We start from the raw sequence: 18,045 nt of genomic DNA, 5'->3' as shown, positions 1-18,045 counted from the left end.
GATTTATTATGAAATGGTAATGCAATTAAACTGAAGGAAAAAATTAATGCCATAATTACTAATCCTTCTCAACTCTGATAGTTTTGCAATTAGAGGAGTTTGTAATCGCATGCAGTTAGAATTAAAGTGATGGTTAATTAAAGCAAGGAATAAGACATGTTATGTTTCCAGGAGGAATAGTTAATAAATTAGTTCATTAGTTAATGAATATAGATGAGTGCATGTTTTCAGCCTCTCACATCTGACCTAACTGCAAACTGAAGTAAAGGAAAAAGACTTTTTGTGTTTTTTACAATTACAAACTTGTTCTTACAAAATATAACAAATAAAGCTAAATTTACCTACTCATTTAATATTACATCATATATGCCCTTAAATCATTCTCAATTTAAAACATAAAATAATCTTATTTATAGGAATTTCAATTCTTAATTTTTGGAAAATTACATAAAGGCTATAGCCTCTCTTGCTATTAAAAAAAAAAGTATGCATTCATTATGTGAAAAGACTATTAACTGACATATAAAACAGGAAGGATATAACTTTTTAAAATAAACAATAAATATTACTCATAATATGTGGGTAACTAAACTACTGAAAAAGAATTGAAACAAACAAATCTCAAGGAAAAAAATCCTATAGTTCATAAGGATCCATAACAATGCTGAAATCAGGAATGCAATCAATTTATTATTGGTCAAAATAAATACTGAATACAGTCTAAACAGCCAAAAAAATCCCAAAATGGTAAATTGACTGGTTTTTAATCAATAAACCATACACATACAAATAAATCAATTCAAATAAATTAAACATTGATTTATCTTCTTTCTTAGATTCTTTGTATTTTAGCTGATTTTCTTCCTAAGTCACAAGAGAGACACAAATGAGCAAGGTGAGGGTCCTTTAACAGGAACACAGAATATTTAGGCACTTGTACTGACCGGCTCAGAGTCATAGCAATAATCATCCCAGCTCTGTCTGAGGGGTTTCTTTGTTATCTGAAAGTAAGGCAGATTAGTTAGGTAGAAGTAATGATTATTACACTTCTCTAATCACCTCTTAGATGTAGTGTTCACGTAGCACAGCTGTTACCAAAGAAAGTTATTTTGTATAGCAGCACAAAACAAGAAACAACTAAGTAAACATTCAGATTCTGGGAGATCATATATTATCATAACCAATCCATACTTGCTATTATGCAGTTACTCTGAAATACAGTAACTGCTGAGTCCCATAGTCTCTGAATACTGACCTTATGACAAGAATATGTATGGTATGGACAATGATTACAAAAAAAATCTGGAAGAGATGCAATAAACTCTGGATTTCATTAATACTAACAACTATCAGCTCATTTATGGGCAATTACTACTTTTTAAAAAGGAAAATATTTAATCACCCATATATAAGGCAAATAGTTTAAACAGGAAGGGAAAGGAAAAAACTCAGAAGCTAAATCAATGATTTTTTTTAATATACTTAAATTCAATATAGTAAAAATGCCTAGTGTCATACTGGGAAGTGATATATAACATAATTTTGAAATTCTCAATATAGCAATACAGAGTTATATTAGCTTATATAAATACGTAGTTTCAAAATTAGGAAATATCAGTTATACAGCATGCTCTATATCTTGCAAAAAGTCTGAGATGTTACTTTCATAACCCTAAATACATACTACACTCTCCGAGCCACATCAAAGTGTCAATTTCCTTACGAAACCCTCATAAGAATTTTTTAAATTACCCAAAAGGAATTTCTTTCCACAGACATTACATCTTGCCTCAAACAAAAAAATGAGGGGAGACAATCTGTTATTTAAATGATCTACTGTCAGACCAATTCCATTATTACCAGTTCTAGAATTTTTGTTAATATGAGGAATAAAACTGGAGAAACCAATGCAATGAAAAGTTGTGAGAATTACTACTTATTATGGAAGTTTAGGGGTGAATTCTGAGTTACAAGGTAAGTTACAAATTCTCTAAGTCATTTCCTTTAGTGAATTTTCATACTGAATGTTTAACAGGATAATCACTGAGTTATAAAAATAATCATACTCTAAGTCAGTATCATAATATCATGCAAAGAGGTATATGTATTAGACTTCAAACATGCAAATAAAGTTTCAGTAATCCTTTGACAAGGGCAAGCATGAATCATTAGTAACATTTAATATGCTGTGGTCTGTAAAAGGTAAATCACTTTGGAAAGAGTAAAGCATTTTTCTAAATTGGAAGTATCTATAAACAGTTTATTATTCTCTTAAAGAGTCTCACAAAAAGCAAAAGGTACACATATAACTAATCTTTTCCAATTCATATAAGAGTAATAATAATTTTTAAATTTGAGAACTGCGTCACATAGATTTTTAGATTGCATATATGAAAATGCTAGTTAATATCCACTACCAACCAGGTTTCAGAAACAAAGTACTAGGAAAAAAAACTTTTCTCAAGAGCTAAAATTTAATAATGCCCTACATTGCAAAATGCTTTTCATGAACTCTCACCTGATTGAGATAATGATATTCTTCCGGTTGTTTAAGATGGAATGCTAATCTCTCTTCTTCACTTGCTCCTGCCAGGAGGTAATAAAACACATGATAGTTCCTGTTGGAAACAAAGAAGTATGGCTTTATAATGAACATGGTCTAATGGTTATTATTCAACAAGGAAAAAAAAAAAGAAAAAGAAAACGTTAATTAGTAAACTGCTTCAGCTTTGCTTCATTTTTTTAATACAAAGGTGATAAATTCAATATTTAAGTACTACAGGGGAATTCAAGTGGCAGTCAAGTGGTTAGGACTCAGAGCTTTCACTGCCGTGGCCCAGGTTCAATCCTTGGTCAGGGAACTAAGATGCAGCAAGCCGCGCAGTGTGGCCCAAATAAAAAATAAGTACTACAAAATAAAATAATGTTTTGTATGCTGAATACGAAAGAGAAAGGTGAAGGCAGCAATACAGTAAACTTGAGACCTCTAAAAATTCTCTCCACAGAACCAGTTAGAAAACTGGCAAATTTGTCAGAATCAACTCTAGAAATTAACCAAAAGAAAACAGCAATCCAGAGAGTGTTTACACAAGAAAAACAGCTGAACCTCAGTAAAAACAGAAGCTTGATGGCCTTTTAACTTGCCCTATTGCACCTCCTGCTTACCAGATCCCTGGTAGCTTTCAGTACCAACAGCTTACAACTGAGGTGGACACCCAAAGCCTGGCAGCCTCCAAAAGAGGGCAGAACGGGGTTGGGGCTCATTCAGAGTCTCATTCCCTGAGAAATATGATTATCTGATCTGTCTGGTAGTTCCTTGGAAGGGGCCATTTTCAAAACTACCCTTATTTGACCTGACTCAGAGTTAGCCCAGTACAAAAATCTTTGCCCCAGAGACATTTGTAGGAAACAATTATAGGCAATTTCTGAACATATCAGCTTCCTGCAGCGATGAATAAATGTTGGGGCACACAGTAGGCTAACCAAAAAAACTTAAAGGGAAAAGGTGGGAAATGAGACATCCACAGAGGCTTTGAAAAGCCCCAATACGTTCCTGGGAATCTAAAAGGCCGTGTGCATGCATAAGGCTGTGGCCATGCCCAGGGTTGCATGTCCACTCAGCAAAGACAAGAGGAGATACTAACCTCTCACCTATCGCTAACCTGGAAGGTCTGCACAAAGAGGAAGTAAAGGCTAAGGCAGAATTACAAAATGCCTACCTAGGTGTTAAACTTCATGGCCCAACACCCATAGAGAGCCCTGAGGCAAAGTCTGGGAGACTTGCTGTTTCCAACCATTTAAGGAACACTCTGCTCAATCATTAAAGCTAACCAAGCAGATACTTCAATGGCTACACTTGACAAAGAATACTTTTCAAAGACTTCAAATTAGCTCAGAAAATTCACAAAACAAACAGCAGGAACAAAAGTAACAACCACAAACCCTGGAAGGGGAGGAACTCATTTTTAGAGCTGCCACATGATTATTTTAAATGTCCAATTATTACTTTAAACGTCCAATTTTCAACAAAAATTTACAAGTCACGCAAGGAAATCAGAAAGTATAGCACATACAGGCTTCCCTGGTGGCGCAGTGGTTAGGCATCCACCTGCTAATGCAGGGGCACGGGTTCAAACCCTGGGGCGGAAAGATCCCACATACCGCGGAGCAACTAAGCCCGTGCGCCACAACTACTGAGCCTGCACTCTAGAGCCCGCGAGCCACAACTACTGAAGCCCGCGTGCCTAAAATACTGAAACCTGGGCGCCTAGAGCCCATGCTCCACAACAAGAGAAGCCACTGCAATGAGAAGCCCGCACACCGCAACCAAGAGTAGCCCCTGCTGGCCACAACTAGAGAAAGCCCGCACGCAGCAACGAGGACCCAATGCAGCCAGAAATAAATAAATAAATTTATTTATTTATTTAAAACAAACAAACAAACAAAGAAAGTATATCACATACAAAGGAGAAAAAACATTCAATAATTACTGTTCCTGGGGAGGTCCTGACATTAGACTTACTAGATAAGGTTTTTAATCAGCTGTTTTAAATACATTCAAAGAACTGAAGGAAACCATGTTTTTAAAGAACTAAAGTATGAGAATGCTGTCTCATCAAATAGAAGCTCTCAATAAGTATACAGAACTTATAAAAATAATCAAAAAAGAAATTTCGGAGTTGAAAAGTATAATAACTAAAATGAAAAACTCTCTAGAGGAGCTCAAAAGATTTGCAAGCAGAAGAAGGAATCAGTGGACTTGAAGAAAGGTCAGTTAAGGCTAGTTAGTCTGAGGAAGAGAAAGAACCGTGAATGAAGAAAAATTATCATTCTCAGAGATCTGTGGGACACTATTAAGCAGACACCAACACATGCACAATATAGAACACCAAAATATGCACAATGGGAGCCCCAAAAAGAGAAGAAAGAAAAGAGCAGAAAGAATATTTGAAAAACATGACCAGAAACTTCCCAAAATTTGATGAAAAATATTAATCTGTACATCCAAGAAACTCAATGAACTCCAGGAGGGAAAAACTCAAAGAGATCCACACCTAGACAAATTAAAACTGTTGAAACACAACGACAAAATTTTCAAAGCACCATGAGAGAAATGCCTCATCAAGGTATCGTAATAAAAGATTACCACCTGATTTCTCATCAGGAACCATGGAAAGAAAACAGATTCAAAGTACTAAAAGAAAAAAAAATCAAGAATTATATATTCAGCAAAACTATCCTTCAAAAATAAAGGAGAAATTAGGATATTCCCAGATAAACAAAAATTAATATACTTCAGAGCTAATAGATGGGCTCCATAAAAAATGATAAAGGGAGTTTTTCTGGCTGAAATGAAAGGAAACTAAACGAGGTTCAATTAAGCATTAAGAAATAAATAGCAGAGAGGACCTTCAAGATGGCGGAGCAGTAAGATGTGGAGATCACCTTCCTCCACACAAATACATCATAAATACATCTACATGTGGAACAACTCATACAGAACACCTACTGAATGCTGGCAGAAGACCTCAGACTTCCCAAAAGGCAAGAAACCCCCCACGTACCTGGGTAGGGCAAAAGAAAAAAGAAAAAACAGAGACAAAAGAATAGGGATGGGACCTGTGCCTCTGGGAGGGAGCCATGAAGGAGGAAACGTTTCCACACACGAGGAAGCCCCTTCACAGGTGGAAACAGGGGGTGGGGAAGGGGAAGCTTTGGAGCCAAGGAGGAGAGCACAGCAATAGGGGTGCAGAGGGCAAAGCGGAGAGATTCCCGCACAGAGGATCGGCGCTGACCAGCACTCATCAGCCTGAGAGGCTTGTCTGCTCACTCACCAGGGTGGGTGGGGGCTGGGAGCTGAGGCTCGGACTTCGGAGGTCAGATCCCAGGGAGAGGACTGGGGTTGCCTGTGTGAACACAGCCTGAAGGGGGCTAGTGCACCACAGCTAGCCGGGAGGGAGTCTGAGAAAAACTCTGGACCTGCCTAAGAGGCGAGAGACCATTGTATTGGGGTGTGAGAGGAGAGGGGATTAAGAGCACCGCTTAAAGGAGCTCCAGAGACAGGCACGAGCCGCGGCTATCAGCACGGACCCCAGAGACGGGCATGAAACGCTAAGGCTGCTACTGCAGCTACCAAAAAGCCTGTGTGCAAGTACAGGTCACTATCCACACCTCCCCTCCCGGGAGCCTGTGCAGCCCACCACTGCCAGGGTCCTGTGATCCAAGGACAACTTATCCAGAAGAACACACAGCATGCCTCAGGCTGTTGCAACATCACGCCAGCCTCTGCCACCTCAAGCTCACCCAACATTCCGTACCCCTCCCTCCCCCCGGCCTGAGTGAGTCACAGCCTCCTAATCAGTCGCTACTTTAACCGCCCCTCAACTGGATGAAGAACAGAGGGCAACCTACATTCAAAAGCAGGGACAAATCCAAAGCTGAACCCCAGGAGCTGTGCAAACAAAGAGAAAGGGAAATTTCTCCATGCAGCCTCAGGAGCAGCAGATTAAATCTCCACAATCAACCTGACGTACCCTGCATCTGTGGAATACCTGAAGAGACAACAAATCATCCCAAAATTGAGGCGGTGGACTTTGGAAGCAACTGTAGACCAGGGGTTTGCTGTACACAACTGACTAGTTTCTGATTTATATGTTTATCTTAGTTTAGCTTTTAGAGCTTGTTATCATTGGTGGATTTGTTTACTGGTTTGGTTGCTCTCTGCTTTTCTTTTTATTACTATTTTAATTTTTATTTTAACAGTTTTTTAAAATTTTTTTATTTTAATAACTTTATTTTATTTTATTTTTTCTTTCTTTCTTTCCTTTTCTCCCTTTTCTTCTGAGCCGTGTGGCTGACAGGGTCTTGGTGCTCCGGCTGGGTGTCAGGCCTGAGCTTCAGAGGTGGGAGAGCCAAGTTCCGAGTTCAGGACATTGGTCCACCAGAGACCTCCCAGCTCCACATAATATCAATCGGTGAGAGCTCTCCCAGAGATCTCCGTCTCAATGCTAAGACCCAGCTCCACTCAACAACCAGCAAGCTACAGTGCTGGACACCCCATGCCAAACAACCAGCAAGATAGGAACACAACCCCACCCATTAGCAAAGAGGCTGCCTAAAATCATAATGAGTTCACAGACACCCCAAAACACACCACCGGATGTGGCCCTGCCCACCAGAAAGACAAAATTCAGCTCCAGCCACCAGGACACGGGCACCAGTCCCCTCTACCAGGAAGTCTACACAAGCCACTGAACCAACCTTACCCAGTGGGGGCAGACACCAAAAACAACGGGAAATACGAACCTCCAGCCTGCGAAAAGGAGACCCCAAATACAGTAAGTAAAGAAAATGAGAAGACAGAGAAATATGCAGCAGATGAAGGAGCAAGGTAAAAACCCACCAGACCTAACAAATGAAGAGGAAATAGGCAGTCTACCAGAAAAAGAATTCAGAGTAATGATAGTAAAGATGATCCAAAATCTTGGAAATAGAACAGAGAAAATATAAGAAACGTTGAACAAGGACCTAGAAGAACTAAAGAACAAACAATGAAGAACAAAACAAAAAATGAAATTAAAAATTCTCTAGAAGGAATCAATAGCAGAATAACTGAGGCAGAAGAACAGATAAGTGACCTGGAAGATAAAATAGTGGAAATAACTACTGCAGAGCAGAATAAACAAAAAAGAATGAAAAGAATTGAGGACAGGCTCAGAGACCTCTGGAACAACATTAAACGCACCAACATTCGAATTACAGGGGTCCCAGAAGAAGAAGAGAAAAAGAAAGGGACTGAGAAAATATCTGAAGAGATTATAGTCCAAAACTTCCATGATACGGGAAAGGAAATAGTCAATCAAGTCCAGGAAGCACAGAGAGTCCCATATAGGATAAATCCAAGGAGAAAGACGCCAAAACACATATTAATCACACTATCAAAACTTAAATAGAAAGAAAAATTATTAAAAGCGGCAAGGGAAAAGCAACAAATGACATACAAGGGAATCCCCATAAGGTTAACAGCTGATCTTTCAGCAGAAACTCTGCAAGCCAGAAGGGAGTGGCAGGACACATTTAAAGTAATGAAAGGGAAAAACCTACAACCAAGATTACTCTACCCAGCAAGGATCTCATTCAGATTTGATGGAGAAATTTAAACCTTTACAGACAAGCAAAAGCTAAGAGAATTCAGCACCACCAAACCAGCTTTACAACAAATGCTAAAGGAACTTCTCTAGGCAGGAAACACTAGAGAAGGAAAAGACCTACAATAATAAATCCAAAACAATTAAGAAAATGGTAATAGGAACATACATATCGATAACTACCCTAAATGTAAATGGATTAAATGGTCCAACCAAAAGACATACACTGGCTGAATGGATACAAAAACAAGACCCGTATATATGCTGTCTACAAGAGACCCACTTCAGACCTAGAGACACATACAGACTGAAAGTGAGGGGATGAAAAAAGACATTCCATGCAAATGGAAATCAAAAGAAAGCTGGAGTAGCAATTCTCATATCAGAAAAAATAGACTTTAAAGTAAAGACTATTACAAGAGACAAAGAAGGCACTACATAATGATCAACGGATCAATCCAAGAAGAAGATATAAAAATTGTAAATATTTATGCACCCAACATAGGAGAGCCTCAATACTTAACGTAAATGCTAACAGCCACAAAAGGGGAAATTGACAGTAACAAAATCATAGTAGGGGACTTTAACACCCCACTTTCACCAATGGACAGATCAACCAAAATGAAAATAAATAAGGAAACACAAACTTTAAATGACACATTAACAAGATGGACTTAATTGATATTTATAGGACATTCCAACCAAACACAACAGAATATACTTTCTTCTCAAGTGCTAATGGAACATTCTCCAGAATAGATCATATCTTGGGTCACAAATCAAGCCTTGGTAAATTTACGAAAACAGAAATCGTATCAAGTATCTTCTCCAACCACAATGCTATGAGACTAGATATCAATTACAGGAAAAAAACTGTAAAAAATACAAACACATGGAGGCTAAACAATACGCTACTAAATAACCAATGGATCACTGAAGAAATCAAAGAATATCTAGAAACAAATGACAATGAAAACATGATGGCCGAAACCTATGGGATGCAGCAAAAGCAGTTCTAAGAGGGAAGTTTATAGCAATACAATCCTACCTCAAGAAACAAGAAAAATCTCAAATAAACAACCTAACCTTGCACCTAAAGCAATTAGAGGAAGAAGAACAAAAATCCCCAAAGTTAGCAGAAGGAAAGAAATCATAAAGATCAGATCAGAAACATATGAAAAAGAAATGAAGGAAATGATAGCAAAGATCAATAAAACTAAAAGCTGGTTCTTTGAGAAGATAAACAAAATTGATAAACCATTAGCCAGACTCATCAAGAAAAAAAGGGAGAAGACTCAAATTAACAGAATGAGAAATGAAAAAGGAGAAGTAACAACTGACACTGCAGAAATACAAACGATCATGAGAGATTACTACAAGCAACTATATGGCAATAAAATGGACAACCTGGAAGAAATGGACAAATTCTTAGAAAAGCACAGCCTTCTGAGACTGAACCAGGAAGAAATAGAAAATATAAACAGACCAATCACAAGCACTGAAATTGAAACTGTGATTAAAAATCTTCCAACAGACAAAAGCCCAGGACCAGATGGCTTCACAGGCGAATTCTATCAAACATTTAGAGAAGAGCTAACACCCATCCTTCTCAAACTCTTCTAAAATACAGCAGAGGGACGAACACTCCCAAACTCATTCTAGGAGGCCACCATCACCTTGATACCAAAACCAGAAAAAGATGTCACAAAGAAAGAAAATTACAGGCCAATATCACTGATGAACATGGATGCAAAAATCCTCAACAAAATACTAGCAAACAGAATGCAACAGCACACTGAAAGGATCATACACCATGATCAAGTGGGGTTTATCCCAGGAATGCAAGGATTCTTCAATATACGCAAATCAATCAATGTGATACACCATATTAACAAACAAAAGGAGAAAAATCACATGATCATCTCAATAGATGCAGAGAAAGCTTTCAGCAAAATTCAACACCCATTTATGATAAAAACCATCTAGAGAGTAGGCATAGAGGGAACTTACCTCAACATAATAAAGGCTATATATGACAAACCCACAGCCAACATCATCCTCAATGGTGAAAAACTGAAACCATTTCCACTAAGATCAGGAACAAGACAAGGCTGCCCACTCTCACCACTATTATTCAACATAGTTTTGGAAGTTTTAGCCACAGCAATCAGCAAAGAAAAAGAAATAAAAGGAATCCAAATCGGAAAAGAAGAAGTAAAGCATCACTGTTTGCAGATGACATACTATACATAGAGAATCCTAGAGATGCTACCAGAAAACTACTAGAGCTAATCAATGAATTTGGTAAAGTTGCAGGATACAAAAGTAATGCACAGAAATCTCTTGCATTCCTATACACTAATGATGAAAAATCCGAAAGTGAAATTAAGAAAACACTCCCATTTACCATTGCAACAAAAAGAATAAAATACCTAGGAATAAACCTACCTAAGGAGACAAAAGACCTGTATGCAGAAAATTATAAGACACTGATGAAAGAAATTAAAGATGATACAAATAGATGGATGAGATATACCATGTTCTTGGATTGGAAGAATCAACATTGTGAAAATGACTCTACTACCCAAAGCAATCTACAGATTCAATGCAATCCCTATCAAACTACCACTGGGACTTTTGACAGAACTAGAACAAAAAATTTCACCATTTGTATGGAAACACAAAAGACCCCGAATAGCTAAAGCAATCTTGAGAAAGAAAAACGGAGCTGGAGGAATCAGACTCCTGGACTTCAGACTATACTACAAAGCTACAGTAATCAAGACAGTATGGTACTGGTACAAAAACAGAAATATATATCAATGGAACAGGATAGAAAGCCCAGAGATAAACCCATGCACATATGGTCACCTTATCTTTGATAAAGGAGGCAAGAATATACAATGGAGAAAAGACAGCCTCTTCAATAAGTGGTGCTGGGAAAATTGGACAGCTACATGTAAAAGAATGAAATTAGAACACTCCCTAACACCATACACAAAAATAAACTCAAAATGGATTGATTAAAGACCTAAATGTAAGGCCAGACACTGTCAAACTCTTAGAGGAAAACATAGGCAGAACACTCTATGACATAAATCACAACAAGATCCTTTTTGACCCACCTCCTAGAGAAATGGAAATAAAAACAGAAATAAACAAATGGGACCTAATGAAACTTAAAAGCTTTTGCACAGCAAAGGGAACCATAAACAAGACCAAAAGACAACTCTCAGAATGGGAGAAAATATTTGCAAAGGAAGCAACTGACAAAGGATTAATCTCCAAAATTTACAAGCAGCTCATGCAGCTCAATATCAAAAAAACAAACAACCCAATCCAAAAATGGGCAGAAGACCTAAACAGACATTTCTCCAAAGAAGATATACAGATTGCCAACAAACACATGAAAGAATGCTCAACATAATTAATCATTAGAGAAATGCAAATCAGAACTACAATGCAGTATCATCTCACACTGGTCAGAATGGCCATCATCAAAAAATCTACAAACAATAAATGCTGGAGAGGGTGTGGAGAAAAGGGAACCCTCATACACTGTTGGTGGGAATGTAAATTGATACAGCCACTATGGAGAACAGTATGGAGGTTCCTTAAAAAACTTAAAATAGAACTACCATACGACCCAGCAATCCCATTACTGGGGATATACCCTGAGAAAACCAGAATTCAAAAAGAGTCATGTACCACAATGTTCATTGCAGCTCTATTTACAATAGCCAGGACATGGAGGCAACATAAGTGTCCATCATCGGATGAACGGATAAAGAAGATGTGGCACATATATACAATGGAATATTACTCAGTCATTAAAAGAAATGAAATTGAGTTATTTGTAGTGAGGTGGATGGACCTAGAGTCTGTCATACAGAGTGAAGTAAGTGAGAAAGAGAAAAACAAATACCGTATGCTAACACATATATATGGAATCTAAAAAAAAAAATGGTCATGAAGAACCTAGGGACAAGACGGGAATAAAGACGCAGACCTACTAGAGAATGGACTTGAGGACACGGGGAGGAGGTAGGGTAAGCTGGGACAAAGTGAGAGAGTGGTAGTGTATATATGGAGATATATACACTACCAAATGTAAAACAGATAGCTTGTGGGAAGCAGTCCCATAGCACAGGGAGATCAGCTCAGTGCTTTGTGACTAGCTAGAAGGGTGGGATAGGGAGGGTGGGAGGGAGGGAGACACAAGGGGGAAGAGATATGGGGATATATGTATACGTATAACTGATTCACTTTGTTATATAGCAGAAACTAACACACTATTGTAAAGCAATTATACTCCAATAAAAATGTTAAAAAAAAAATACTAGCAAGCCAAATCCAGCAACATGTAATAAGGATTATACATACATCTACAAATCAAATCTAGCAAGGTAACAGAGAATCAGTTTATATAAGCTCTGGATATTCTCCTGTCGTTGATTCTTCAAAACCAAGGAAACCAGGCTTATATCACTACCACTCTGTTAAAATGTGTTAGAAAAAGTTACTAATAACCTTCTAATAGCAGTATCTGTTAGCTCTACAAGTCTTTAGGAGACTATTCTCTTCCCCAAACTCTCTTCCCTTCATTCTGAAACATCTCTAATTCAGATTTCCTCATCAGCTAGCCACAAAAAAATTAACAGAAAAGTCTGAGTTCTAGTCCTAAGCTTGCAGGTAATTAATTATGATAATGTTTAATGAAATTTTATTATATATAAGGACTACACTGAGCATTTTATAACGTTATTTCATTTAATCCTCTAAACAACTTTAGGATAGTTTTCCATCTGTAAAATGAGAAAAAGTATCTAAGAAGCAGAGAAGTTAGGTGAGATACTAAAAGCATATCCAATATTTGAATATAGGTTTGTTTAACTTCAAACTCTGGCTCTTCATTTTGTCTCATTATAACATGAAGCAAATCATTTACCTCTCTGATATTTGGCTTCCTCATCTAAAGAAAGTTACATATATGTCATCTCTGAAATTCCATATACCTCAAAGATTACAATGAAATTAGGAGCTTTATTAAAAACTTTTCTCAAATTAGAGAAAGAATACCAAGATGTGACAAAAGGTCCAAAGACAAAACGCTCACAAAACGATACCACCTGAGATACCACTATTTTCCTGTTCTGCTGGTTTGCCTAGAATTTAGAAAGGACAACATTTCTATATACCCATTAAAAAAAAAGACCTCCTAGCAGCTTCTTAAAAAGTACAGTATTCTGCCCATGAGAGAAATAGCAATTATATATAAAGTTATACATGGTATAAACTGAATTACAGGTCATAATATACAAAGATCTGAAAAGTCAATGTACATGATACAAACGTTAACTCGATCTAATTACACAAATTAAAATATGTACCGTTCATTATGCTCTTGATAAACGAGTCTGGACTTCTCCAGTAGATACTTTTCAACATAGGCACTAGAAGAAAAATAAAATTGATTGATATAAATAATAATGTTTAATATAAGGTAGACAAATATTTTATCAGAGAAGATGCAAAAGTATAAAGAATACTATCCAGAGTACATGTACCACCGGTGTTGGTGGTATAGTGGTGAGCATAGCTGCCTTCCAGAGTACATTTACCACTATAATTGTGTCATGGACACTCTTAGTGTCATCCACATTAAGTTCATAAACTCCTAAGGTCTTTTTTTTTTCTTTCAATAAAGCAAAATAAAGTCAGAAGTTCAAAACATGGCACATAAGACCCTCCCGTGACAAAGACTTTACTTTCTTTCCAGGCTCAATACCACTGTACATTCTTTGTCACCCTCCCGTGACAAAGACTTTACTTTCTTTCTAGGCTCAATACCACTGGACATTCTTTCAGATATTATAGTTTGACCAGACTACTAAATAAGGCTCAAAGATATACTTTTTTATATATCCATGCTGTTGCCACATTCTGGAATAAATTCTGGTAAATAAGTTTATTATTTACCAATTTACTCAGTAAGTATTCATTAACTGGGCACTGTGCTAAAGCACTGTTCAAATACAGACAGATACAAACAGAAGTAAGTGATACACTACCTGTCCTCAAGGGGCTTACAAACTAGTGGAGAAAATAGGTAAACTAGCAGCTATCATGCTGAATTGATAGGGTTTATTTTACAGCAATGACCAGAATATTATGGATGTACCAAGAGAGACACATAAGATTCAATCCAAGAACGAAAAAGGACGTAAGGAAGAACTCGCATAGAGGGTGAGTACATAGCACTTATTAATATGGATACAAAAATCATAAATAAAAACTAGCAAGCAGAACACAACAACCAGTTTACATATGTATGTGTATAAATATGTCTGTGTGTGTATGTCTGTGGGTGTTTGTGTCTTTGTATTGACCAAGTGAGATTTTCTTTCCCCAGGAATGCAAAATAATGATAATATTAATAGATCCAAAAATGAAGATCAAACTAATTTCCATAGATGCCAAAAAGGCCTTTCATAAAATACAATAGCCATTACTGACAAAAACACTCAAAGAAAATTAAAATCAATGTTTAATTCATTAACACAATAAAATGTCCTAAAGCCAGTATTCTACTTAGTGAAGAAGATTAAAGGCATTCACACAAAGGTCTAAAACAATATTATCACAGTATAGGAGGTATGTAATCAGACAAGATAGAAAATAATCAGAGATATAAGGAACAGGAAAAAAATTTAAAGTATTTATTTATGCAGATATGATAATACACCTAGAAATGTTAAGAGAAACAACAGTAAAACTAATATAAACAATATAAACAATATAAACTCAAGTTATAACAAGATATAAAATTAATATAAAAATCAGTAGCCTTCACATATACAAATAATGTGCAATTTCAGAAGATATAATGCAAGAGAAAAATCACACTTTTAATAACAACAAAACATTAAAAATAAAATAAGATACTTAGGAATAAATTCAACAAGAAACATAAAAAAACTAAAAAACACTTCTAAAAAGCATAAAGATGTCCATTATCCAAAAATTTATTAGTCCAATAAAACCAAGCCATAAAAGACATGAAAGATCCTTCAATGCCTATTGCTAAGGAGCAAAGAATCCAATCTGTAAAGGCTATATACTATATAATTCCAACCATGTGACATTCTGGAAAATGCAAACCTATTAAATAGACAGTGAAAAGATCAGTGGTTGCCAAAGGTTAGTGGGTGGGAAGGGATGAACAGGTGGAGCACAGGGATTTTTAGGGCAGTGAAACTATTCCATATAATATTGTCATGGTGAATACATACCTTTATACATTTATCAAAGCCCATTCCAGGTACAACACAAATGGAATACACTAATGCAAGATATTATTAAGAGGGGAAACTGGGGGATAGGGTGAAGAGGTATATGGGAACTCTCTGTACTGTCTATTCATTTTTGTCATAAACCTAAAACTGTTCTAAAAATAGTCTATTAATTTTTTTAAAGTTATAAAGAATATTGCTGGCACAACCAGAGGACTCTGATCACAGACTGTATAATAAGAATTATTATTATGACAAAATTAAATATCTTAAGTATAAAATAGTATTAGGGCTCAAGAGGGAGGGGATATGGGGATATATGTATACATATAGCTGATTCAGTTTGTTGTACAGCAGAAACTAACACAACATTGTAAAGTAATTATACTCCAATAAAGATATTTAAAAAAAATAGTATTAAGTAAGGAAAATGTCATTGTGGTTGCTTTAGGAAATACAGTAATTAGGGGGTCAAGTTACCTGCCCAACTTACTCAAAAACAATTTTTTAAAAATGAATGTACAAATAATATAGAAAGATAAAGCAAATGCATATAATTGTTAAAAACTTATAAATCTAAGTTAAGGGTGTATGGGGGTTACACTATTCTAGAACTTTTCTCAGGTTTGAACTTTTCCAAAAGAAAGAAATAATTGAGAAGAAAAAAATTTAATATAAACACTAATGTCACTATTCTCATTAAAAAGCAAATGAACAACCTATGGTTTATGAAGGGGCAATGGCAAAAATATAAACATGCTCCAAAGCCTGCTACTGCTACTTACCCAAGTACAGTGCCTGTTTCTTGGTAATTTACTTGAATAAACTTGCCAAAACGACTTGAATTGTTATTATGAGCTGTCTTTGCATTTCCAAAGGCCTGTCAAAATAAAGAGTTCTCATTAATTTTATTTTTTAAAAATGGAAAATCCTGCTTAGATCAGCTCAAAGAGAAAATAATGTTAAAGAGATAGTAGAAAAGCAATTCACTTTCATAGTTCAGGTAAAGTAAAAGAAAGCAACTAATATTTGAAATGAAACCAAGTAGACTGTATTTTATGCTATTCAGTAAAATAAATCTTAATTTTAAAAACTTATTGCTCATTACAAATCAGATTTCACTTTCACATTCCAGAGCCAGCAAATATTCTTGATATATTTATACATATATATTTTTTAAATCTTGCTTAACTGAAATAGCAATGGGCTAGGAAAAGAATAATTACATCAAAAGAATTACAATTCTAGAACAGTATAAAGGAAATAAAGTTTCATTACATAATGTACTACGCTTTATTATATCTACTTAAAACAAAATGACAGTACTATTTTAGAAAGAATGAAAAATATATGTTTCCTAAGTTATAACCAAAAGTATACACCATGCAATGAAATATTACCTAGCAATAAAGATGGAACTACTGGTACAGACATCAACACTGACAAATATTAAACATTATGCTAAGTGGAAGAAACCATACACAAGAGTACATATTGTAATATGAAATTCTAGAAGAGTCAAAACAAGAGTAACAAGAAGCAGATTAGAAGCTGTCTGGGAATGGGGATGGGGGTGGGAAATGTCTACAAAAGGACACAAGGGGTAATGAAAATATTCTATGCTTGATTGTATGATGGTGGTTACAGGGTATATGCATTTATCAAAATTCACTAAACCATACATTTTAAATGGCTATATTTTATTTCAAGTTATATCTCAGTAAAATTTAAATTTAAATTTAAAAGAAAGAACCCACTGTTGAACTCACATATTCAACAACTTAAATGAAATCTTCAAGACATAATGCTGAATAAAAGAAGCCAGTCTCCAAACACTACATGCTGTATGATTCCATTTATATGACATTTTGGGAAAAAAAAACAACAACCAGCAATGAAGAACAAACAAGTAGTTCCCACAAGTTATGGGAGGATGGGAGGGCAGAGGGTATGAAGATAAGGAATGGCATGAGGGAGCTTCCTGGGGTAGTGGAACTACGCTGTACCTACACCCATAAATGGTTACACAAATTAATATGTTTACAATTCAAAGAATTTTACTGTAAAGTTATTTCTTTTAATTTTAATATCTACTTTTTAAAGTAAATCATTAAAAAATAAAGGCAAATAAGAGACAATTTCAGATATACAAATCTGAAAATATTTATCGTAAGTGAACCCACACTAAAAGAACTAAGGAAGTCCTTCATGCAGAAGGAAAATGCTATCATGTTCAAATATGGATCAACGTAAGGAATAGAGAACAGTAGAAATAGTAACCACATGAGTAAATATATAAAATACATTTTATTACTTAGACCTCTTGAAAAGATTACTGAGGATGAGATCAGAGAAAATGGTAAAGATCTCTGAAATTCCTCTCCCCTTCATAAGACAAATAAGACTAACAAAAATTGTTATTTGTCAAAAGTAACATCAACTTTCTGATGATTCTAGAAATTAACAAGGGCTTGGAATAATCCTTTGTAGAAGAACATTTAATCAAGGAAAACAGCTGGATCTCGGTAAGAAAAGCAGGTACTGGTGGCATTTTAACTTACCTGATTACCAATTCCCTCTCCCTAGCTCCACACTGAAAAGAAAAC

At 35.9% G+C, this 18,045-nt stretch overlaps 1 protein-coding gene across 11 annotated transcripts in view; it reads right to left on the bottom strand.

Annotated features, from left to right (window-relative positions):
- MYO9A (myosin IXA) overlaps positions 1-18,045 on the bottom strand; it is a 281,728-nt gene that overhangs the window by 208,173 nt on the left and 55,510 nt on the right. For 10 of the 11 annotated variants that reach the window (XM_036842812.1, XM_036842813.1, XM_036842811.1 and 7 more), the window contains 4 exons: positions 16,225-16,319; positions 13,538-13,600; positions 2,519-2,618; positions 945-1,001 (listed from right to left, as the gene is read on the bottom strand). In XM_036842812.1, the coding sequence (XP_036698707.1) occupies positions 945-1,001; positions 2,519-2,618; positions 13,538-13,600; positions 16,225-16,319 (315 nt within the window). The remainder of the gene's footprint in view (positions 1-944; positions 1,002-2,518; positions 2,619-13,537; positions 13,601-16,224; positions 16,320-18,045) is intronic. The other variant, XM_036842817.1, reaches the window with a different exon arrangement.

This window comes from Balaenoptera musculus, chromosome 2, assembly GCF_009873245.2.
Source record: "Balaenoptera musculus isolate JJ_BM4_2016_0621 chromosome 2, mBalMus1.pri.v3, whole genome shotgun sequence".
Taxonomy (NCBI): domain Eukaryota; kingdom Metazoa; phylum Chordata; class Mammalia; order Artiodactyla; family Balaenopteridae; genus Balaenoptera; species Balaenoptera musculus.
This window is presented reverse-complemented; position numbering and strand designations above follow the sequence as displayed.